This window comes from Colius striatus, unplaced genomic scaffold (genome assembly GCF_028858725.1).
Source record: "Colius striatus isolate bColStr4 unplaced genomic scaffold, bColStr4.1.hap1 scaffold_144, whole genome shotgun sequence".
Classification (NCBI taxonomy): domain Eukaryota; kingdom Metazoa; phylum Chordata; class Aves; order Coliiformes; family Coliidae; genus Colius; species Colius striatus.
This window is the reverse complement of record NW_026908434.1, coordinates 1-9,034: the sequence shown is the minus strand read 5'-3', so window position 1 is coordinate 9,034 and position 9,034 is coordinate 1. Positions and strand designations below refer to the sequence as shown.

At 61.1% G+C, this 9,034-nt stretch overlaps 1 protein-coding gene across 1 annotated transcript; it reads right to left on the bottom strand.

Annotated features, from left to right (window-relative positions):
• Nucleotides 1-2,652: 2,652 nt before the first annotated feature.
• NKPD1 (NTPase KAP family P-loop domain containing 1) lies at nt 2,653-7,181 on the bottom strand. Its single transcript, XM_062019739.1, has 4 exons — nt 7,158-7,181; nt 6,354-6,465; nt 4,820-4,948; nt 2,653-4,286 (listed from the first exon to the last, which is right to left on the bottom strand). Exons 1-4 carry the CDS (start codon nt 7,179-7,181, stop codon nt 2,653-2,655), a joined length of 1,899 nt encoding a protein of 632 aa, XP_061875723.1.
• Between the last annotated feature and the right edge of the window lie 1,853 nt (nt 7,182-9,034).

The following is a 9,034-nucleotide window of genomic DNA, read 5'->3' as shown; positions in this document are numbered from 1 at the left end:
GAGGAGGGAAGGGTTGGGGGGGGTTGGTTTGGGGGGGGGTCACCCTTCCCCCCCCCCCACCCTCCAGCGACCCCCCCTCAATTTGACAGCCCTGGGGGGGGCATGAGGTGACCCCCCCTCCCCCCCCTTTAACCCTTTGCTCCCCAGGGCTGAGCCCCCCCCACTCTGTGCCCAGTGGGCAGTTTTCTCAGGGAGGGTGTGTTTTGGGGAGGGGGGGGGCCCTGAGCAGGGATTTTGGGGGGCTGGAGGGGGGTCTTGGGGGGGGTTGGGGGTGGGGGGGCCCTTGCTTTTCTTTCTTAAGTGCAATAAATCTGTCAGGGAGCTGCTGGGGGGGGTCAGGGGGGGGAGGGGGGGCATTGACACTACGGTGGGGGGCTGGGGGAGGTTTTGGGGGGCTCAGGGGGGGTTTTTGGGGGGGGGGGGCTGGTTGTTTTCTTTCTGTTGTGGAGTTTTTTGTTAACACTGTTTTCTATTAAATGAGCTGCATTCCCCCCCCCCCACACCCAGGCTCCTCTTTTCATTTGGGGGGGTCACACCCATCCCCCCTCCCCCCCCCCAAAATCACCTTTAGCTTGGGGTCACCCCCAAAATAACCCTGAGGAGTTGCCCCCCCCCTCCCCCCATCCCAGGGGGGGATTGAAGCACCCCCCCTCCCCCCCCCCCTTCTTCCAACCCTTTGGGACCCCCCCCCCAAAAAGAGACACAGCTTATGGGGGGTGTTTAACTGGTTTATACTGGGACAACCCCAGTTCTTACTTGGGGGGGCACAGGGAAGACAGCCCAGGGAACCCCCCCCCCCAGCCCCCCCATATTCCCCCCCCAGGGGGTCATGGATGAGGAAGAGGGTCCCTGAACTCATGGGGGGTCCCTGAAAGGGGGGGATGAGGCTCAGATTTGAGGGAGGGGGGTCCCCAAAGTTGGGGGGGGGGGGGGGCAGCATCACTGGGGGTGGGGTCAGGGGTTGTAGCAAAGCCACCAAGGCTCAGGGTTAGTTTGGGGACCCCCCCTCAGCCCCCCAAAGCTCCCTCAGGGGGTCACATGACGAGGTTCAGGGTGTCTGGGGGAGAAGGGATTGGCCTTGGCCAACATCTGGAGACCTTGAGCATCACTGGCCTTGGCAAAGCCACTCCCCCAAGGCTCAGGGTTAGTTTGGGGAACCCCCCTTCAGCCCCCCAAAGCTCCCCCAGGGCGTCACATGGTGAGGTTCAGAGTCACTGGGGATGGGGCAAAACCACTTCACCAACATCTGGAGCCCTTCAGAGTCACTGTGGGTGAGGGGATTGGCCTTGGCCAACATCTGGAGACCTTGAGCATCACTGGCCTTGGCAAAGCCACTCCACCAAGGCTCAGGGTTAGTTTAGGGACCCCCCTTCAGCCCCCCAAAGCTCCCCCAGGGGGTCACATGGCGAGGTTCAGGGTGCCTGGGGATGGGGCAAAACCACTTCACCAACATCTGGAGACCTTCAGAGTCACTGGTTGGGGGAGAGATTGACCTTGGCCAACATCTGGAGACCTTGAGCATCACTGGCCTTGGCAAAGCCACTCCACCAAGGCTCAAGTTTATTTTGGGGATCCCCCCCAGCCCCCTAAAATGCCCCAAAGGCGTCATGTGGAGAGGTTCAGAGTCACAGTGGGTGAGGGGATTGGCCTTGGCCAACATCTGGAGCCCTTCAACATCACTGGAGGTGGGGACAGTGGTCATGGCAAAGCCACCAAGGCTCGGGGTTAGTTTGGGGACCCCCCTTCAGCCCCCCAAAATACATCAAAGGCGTCACATGGAGAGGTTCAGAGTCACTGGGTGTGGGGGATTGGTCTTGGCAAAACCACTCCACCAACATCTGGAGACCTTCAGCATCACTGTGGGTGAGGGGATTGGCCTTGGCCAACATCTGGAGACCTTGAGCATCACTGGCCTTGGCAAAACCACTCCCCCAGGGCTCGGGGTTAGTTTGGGGACCCCCCCTCAGCCCCCTAAAATGCCCCAAAGGCGTCATGTGGAGAGGTTCAGAGTCACTGGGGATGGGGCAAAACCACTTCACCAACATCTGGAGACCTTCAGCATCACTGGAGGTGGGACACTGGTCATGGCAAAGCCACCAAGGCTCGGGGTTAGTTTGGGGACCCCCCTTCAGCCCCCCAAAATACATCAAAGGCGTCACATGGAGAGGTTCAGAGTCACTGGGGATGGGGCAAAAACACTTCACCAGCATCTGGAGACCCTGAGCATCACTGGCCTTGGCAAAGCCACTCCCCCAAGGCTCGGGGTTAGTTTGGGGACCCCCCAGCCCCCCAAAATACCCCAAAGGCATCATGTGGAGAGGTTCAGGGTCACTGGGTGTGGGGGATTGGTCTTGGCAAAACCACTCCACCAACATCTGGAGACCTTGAGCATCACTGGTCATGGCAAAGCCACTCCCCCAAGGCTCAGGGTTAGTTTGGGGACCCCCCCTCAGCCCCCCAAAATACCCCAAAGCATCATGTGGAGACCATCAGAGTCACTGGGGATGGGGCAAAACCACTTCACCAACATCTGGAGCCCTTCAGCATCACTGGAGGTGGGACACTGGTCGTGGCAAAGCCACCAAGGCTCAGGGTTAGTTTGGGGACCCCCCCAGCCCCCCAAAGCGCCCCCAGGGGGTCACAAGGCGAGGCTCAGGGCGCCTGGGGCAGGGGGGGACACTGCACGCCGCGGGACACGGCGCTGGCTCGCTGGAGCCGGCCGAGGCCGCGCAGGAGGCTCATCTTGTGGCGGATGGAGTGGTCGAGGTTGACGGTGACGCCGAGGAAGGTGAGCGCGTCGCGGGCGCTGAAGGGGAAGTCACGGGCCAGGAAGCTGTGGAAGAGCTCGGGGTCGCCGTCCAGGCTGAGCACGTTGTGCAGCGGCTGCCTCAGCCCGCTCAGCTCCCCGACGTGCTCCTGGAACACGCTCCACAAAGACCTGGCGCCCAAATCCGGCCTCGGCCCGCGCTGCCAGGAGTCCTCCAGGCACTGCAGGGCCCAGCTGAGGCGGCAGGGCCACTGGTCGGCCAGCACCACCCAGGCGGCGGCGGCGCGGGGCGGCGGGGCGGCGGCGCCGGCGCGGTGCAGGAGCAGCCGCAGCGTGATGGGGATGGTGTTGACGATGCGGCGCAGGTTGGTGCTGTTGGAGGGCAGGTACCGAGCCAGGGGGTCGTCCCTGCAGTGGAGGCAGCGAAAGGCCTCGTGGATGCAGCGGACGACGCGGTGCCGCGACGCCGGCGGTGTGGAGGAGCCGTTGCGGTGCTTGGCGCGGCGCAGCTCCACGTTGCGGGCGATGGTTCGGTACATCAGGTCCTCCCTGGTCTGGACGGCGGCTTCCAGGCAGCTGAGGCGGGAGCGAGCCCCCATGAGCGGGATGGAGAAGGGCAGCGTGACGGTTCGGTTGAGGTAGAGGTAGCCGTTGTCCGCCAGCCCCTTCATGCAGCCCGTCTGCTCCAGGCACGGCACGATGACGCTGGGGTCCACGGCCAGGATGAAGATGAAGGGCGCGGCGGGGTCGGACAGCAGCGTGTTCATGGCGTTGAGGACGCCGGCCACCTTCTCGGGGTAGCACGTGTCCAGGCTGGTGATCTCCAGCACCACGCGCAGGCGGCGGCGCTCGAAGATCTCCATGAAGGCCAGGAAGTGGATGAGCACCTCGACCTCGCCGCGCACCTTGCTCATGAAGCCCAGCTGGCTGGTGAACCTCTCGCTGTCCGTCAGGCGCTCGATCTTGTGCTTCTCGCTGATCACCAGGTTCTTCAGCACCGAGAACGCGCCCAGCACCAAGCCGGACCCCGACAGCGACGTGACGGCGCTGCCCAGCACCTTCAGGGCGTGGTGCTCCTTGATGCCCGGCACCAAAAGGGCCACCAGCAGGATGCCGAGGCCGGCGCCGAGCACCAGCAGCAGCGCCCAGAGCTTGAGGCAGGCGCCTGTTTTCAGAGCCCACTCCCGCTGGCTGAAGCCGGAGGCGAAGCGGGGCCTGGCGCCCATCACGTGGAAGACGCTGAGCGGCAACGCGCCAAAGTGGTGCCGGACGTGGTGGCAGAGCGTGGTGACCAGCCCGGCCCACAGCTTGTCGCAGCCGGCGTACTGCCAGGCGCTGAAGCGGATGAAGATGAACTCCATGTTCTTCCTCCTCAGGTGGGTCTCGGTGATGATGGGCTTGTAAAAGGCCAAGTACCAAAGGGCCTGGAGGAGGCCCCAGCCGTGAGGGCTGCGGGGCCGCTGGTGGCTGCGGCGCAGCTCGGCCTCTTCCCGGCGGAACATCTCCTGGCGCATGAAGCCTGAGGGGACGGGGAGGGAGCCGAGAGGTGGGCAGGGGGATGGGATGGGGTGGGGTGGGATGGGATGGGGATGAGGGATGGAGGTGGGATGGATGAGATGGGATGGGATGGGATGGGATGGGATGGGGAGGGGTGGGGTGGGGTGGGATGGGATGGGATGGGATGGGATGGGATGGGGTGGGGTGGATGGGATGGGATGGGATGGGATGGGATGGGATGGGATGGAGATGGGGATGAGGGATGGAGGTGGGATGGGGTGGGATGGGATGGGATGGGGTGGATGGGATGGGATGGGATGGATGGAGTGGGGTGGGATGGGATGGGATGGGATGGGGTGGGATGGGATGGGATGGGATGGGGTGGGATGGGGTGGGATGGGATGGGATGGGATGGGATGGGGTGGGATGGGATGGGATATGGGGCAGGGGATGGGATGGGATATGGGGCAGGGGGTGGGATATGGGGCAGGGGGTGGGATATGGGGCAGGGGATGGGCTGAGCTGGGCTGCTGGGGGCCCTGTCCCCGCACCCACCCGTGACCTTGCCCAGCAGCGAGTCCAGGCGCTGGCCGCAGGGCGCGTAGAGGCCGACGGTGACGGGCGTGGGCGTGTGGCACAGCGTCTGCGACAGGCAGCGGCAGTACAGCTCGTCCTCCGTCAGCTCTGTGGGGCGGGGGACAGCCTGACCCACAGCCTGACCCACAGCCTGACCCACACCCCACAGCCTGACCCACAGCCTGACCCACAGCCTGACCCACACCCCACAGCCTGACCCACAGCCTGACCCACAGCCTGACCCACACCCCACAGCCTGACCCACAGCCTGACCCACACCCCGACCCATAACGCACAGCCTGACCCATAGCCCACAGCCTGACCCACAGCCTGACCCACAGCCTGACCCACACCCCACAGCCTGACCCACAGCCTGACCCACAGCCTGACCCACACCCCACAGCCTGACCCACAGCCTGACCCACAGCCTGACCCACAGCCTGACCCACACCTCACAGCCTGACCCACACCCCACAGCCTGACCCACAGCCCACAGCCTGACCCACACCTCACAGCCTGACCCACAGCCTGACCCACAGCCCACAGCCTGACCCACAGCCTGACCCACAGCCTGACCCACACCTCACAGCCTGACCCACAGCTCACAGCCTGACCCACAGCCTGACCCACAGCCTGACCCACAGCCTGACCCACACCCCACAGCCTGACCCATAACCCACAGCCTGACCCACAGCCTGACCCACACCCCACAGCCTGACCCACAGCCTGACCCATAACCCAGGCGAGGATGAGGATGAGGATGCGGATGAAGATGATGAGGATGAGGATGAAGATGAGGATGAAGATGATGAGGATGAGGATGAAGATGAAGATGAGGATGAGGATGAGGATGAAGATGATGAGGATGAGGATGAAGGTGAGGATGAAGATGATGAGGATGAGGATGAAGATGAGGATGAGGATGAAGATGAGGACGAAGATGAGGATGAGGATGAAGATGAAGAGGATGAGGATGAAGATGATGAGGATGAGGATGAAGGTGAGGATGAAGATGATGAGGATGAGGATGAAGATGAGGATGAGGATGAAGATGAGGACGAAGATGAGGATGAGGATGAAGATGAAGATGAGGATGAGGATGAGGATGAAGATGAAGAGGATGAGGATGAGGATGAAGGTGAGGATGAAGATGATGAGGATGAGGATGAAGATGAAGGTGAGGATGAAGATGAGGATGAGGATGATGAGGATGAGGATGAAGATGAGGATGAGGATGAAGGTGAGGATGAGGATGAGGATGAACATGAGGATGAAGATGATGAGGATGAGGATGAAGATGAAGATGAGGATGAAGGTGAGGATGAGGATGAGGATGAGGATAAAGGTGAGGATGAGGATGAGGATGAGGATGAGGATGAGGATGAGGATGAGGATGAACATGAGGACGAAGATGATGAGGATGAGGGTGAAGATGAGGATGAGGATGAAGATGATGAGGATGAGGATGAAGGTGATGATGAAGATGAGGATGAAGATGAGGATGATGATGTACCTTGGTGCTCCCCCTCGGCGGTGGCTCCATGGTGGGCGTCCCCCGGCGGGGCCAGGCAGGCCAGGTGCTCCTCACAGCACCCATGGGTGCCCCCAGCACCGCCGCACGCATCCTGCTCATCACAGCACCCATGGGTGCCCCCAGCACCGCCGCACGCATCCTGCTCCTCACAGCACCCATGGGTGCCCCCAGCACCGCCGCACGCATCCTGCTCATCACAGCACCCATGGGTGCCCCCAGCACCGCCGCACGCATCCTGCTCCTCACAGCACCCATGGGTGTCCCCAGCACCGCCGCACGCATCCTGCTCATCACAGCACCCATGGGTGCCCCCAGCACCGCCGCACGCATCCTGCTCATCACAGCACCCATGGGGCTCATCACAGCACCCATGGGTGCCCCCCGCTGCTGAGTGGGGCAAAGGGTGAGGGGCTCAGTCCCCAGTATCCCCAGTATGGACTGGTCCATGGTCACTGGTCTCATACTGGGGATACTGGGACAGCCCATACTGGGGACACCAGTGACCATGGATCTGACTATACTGGGGATACTGGGGACTGAGCCCCTCACCCTTTGCCCCACTCAGCACCCCTCCCAACCCCCCCAGGGCCTCATCCTGCCCCATCCCCAGTGACTATGGTGGTATCATACTGGGGACACTGGGGCCTCATCCTGCCCCATCCCCAGTGACCACGGTGTTATACTGGGGATACTGGGGACTGAGCCCCTCACTCTCTCCCCCACTCAGCACCCCTCCCAACCCCCCCAGGGCCTCATCCTGCCCCATCCCCATCCCCATCCTACCGCAGGCAGCGCCGGCGGCTCCATCCCCGTCAGCCTCCGGCCACATCGGTGCCCAGCACCGCCTCAGCGCCGCATTTATACCGGGGCAGGATGCGGCCCGGCCGGAGGAAATGTGTTTGAGGGGTGGGACAGGCTGCAAAGCCGGCTGGGCTGCGGCTGAGTCAGGAGCCTGACACGACGGGAGGGGCTGGCACGGCTCAGCACCAGGGCTGGATCAGCACCAGGGCTGCATCAGCGCCAGGGCTGGATCAGGATCGGCGCTGGATCAGCACCGGGCAGGATCAGCGCCAGGGCTGGATCAGCACCGGGCAGGATCAGGATCGGCGCTGGATCAGGACCAGGGCTGGATCAGATCAGGATCAGAGAAGGCTCAGCACCACGGCTGGATCAGCACCGCGGCTGGATCAGCACCGGGGCGGGCTCAGGACCGGGCACGGCTCAGGACCGGGGGTGGATCAGGACCGAGGAGGGCTCAGCACCGCGGCTGGATCAGGACAAGGGCTGAATCAGGACTGGGCAGGGCTCAGCACCGCGGCTGGATCAGGACAGGGGCTGGATCACGACCGGGGCGGGCTCAGGACCAGGCACGGCTCAGGACCGGGGATGGCTCAGGACCGGGGCTGGGTGGCTCAGGACCGGGCACGGCTCAGGACCGGGGCGGGCTCAGGACCGGAATGTGGGGCGGGGGATGGATCCTGTTCAGGGGAACGGGGAGAATGGTGGGTTTGGGGGAGCTTTTGGGGGAGAAAGTGGGGTTTTGGTGAACTTTTGAGAGGAAAAGTGGAGTTTGAGTGAAGTTCTGAGGGGAAAAGTGTGGGTTTTGGTGGTTTTGAAGGGAAAAGTGAGTTTGAGTGGACTTCTGAGGGAAAAAGTGGGTTTTAGGTGGAATTATGAGGGGAAAAAGTGGGGTGTTGGTGGCTTTCTGAGGGGAAAATTGGGGTTTAGGTGGAATTCTGAGGGAAAAAGGGGGGTTTATATGGACTCTAGGGCAAAAAGGGGGTTTAGGTGGAATTATGAGGGTAAAAGGGATTTTTTTGTGGACTTCTGAAGGGAAAAAAGTGGACTTCTCAAGGAGCTTTAAGGAAAAAGGTGGGAGCTTGGTGGTCTTGAGGGAAAAAGTGGAGTTTATGTGGAGTTCTGAGGGGAAAAGGGGTTTTAGGTGGAATTCTGAGGGGAAAAAGTGGGGAGTTGGTGGGTTTCTGAGGGGGAAAAGTGGGTTTTAGGTGGAAGACTGAGGGGAAAAGGGGGTTTAAGTGGACTTCTGAGGGAAAAGTAGGGTTTAGGTGGGATTCTGAGGGGAAAAGTGGGTTTAGGTGGGATTCTGAGGGGAAAATGGGGTTTAGGTGGAGTTCTGAGGGGGAAAAGTGGGTTTTATATGGACTTCTGAGGGGGAAAAGGGGGTTTAGGTGGAGTTCTGAGGGGAAAAGTGGGTTTTATATGGAATTCTGAGGGGGGAAAGGGGGTTTTAGGTGGACTTCTGAGGGAAAAGTAGGGTTTTGGTGGGTTTCTGAGGGGAAAAGGGGGTTTCAGGTGGAAGACTGAGGGGAAATGGGGGTTTAAGTGGAGTTCTGAGGGAAAAGTAGGTTTTAGGTGGGATTCTGAGGGGAAAAGAGGGTTTAGGTGGAGTTCTGAGGGGAAAAGTGGGTTTTATATGGAATTATGAGGGGGGAATGGGGGTTTAAGTGGACTTCTGAGGGAAAAGAGGGTTTAGGTGGAGTTCTGAGGGGAAAAGGGGGTTTTATATGGAATTCTGAGGGGGAAAAGGGGGTTTAAGTGGAATTCTGAGGGAAAAGGGGGTTTAGGTGGGATTCTGAGGGAAAAGTAGGTTTTATATGGACTTCTGAGGGGGAAAAGGGGGTTTTAGGTGGAGTTCTGAG

Excerpts from the sequence above, each read along its gene's own strand:
- NKPD1 (XM_062019739.1), bottom strand. The coding sequence starts at position 7,181 with ATGGAGCCGCCGGCGCTGCCTGCG. Across the intron at positions 6,466-7,157 it reads AGCCGCCGGCGCTGCCTGCG|GATGCGTGCGGCGGTGCTGG; the intron begins GTAGGATGGGGA and ends TGTGATGAGCAG. Across the intron at positions 4,949-6,353 it reads CGCCGAGGGGGAGCACCAAG|AGCTGACGGAGGACGAGCTG; the intron begins GTACATCATCAT and ends CCCGCCCCACAG.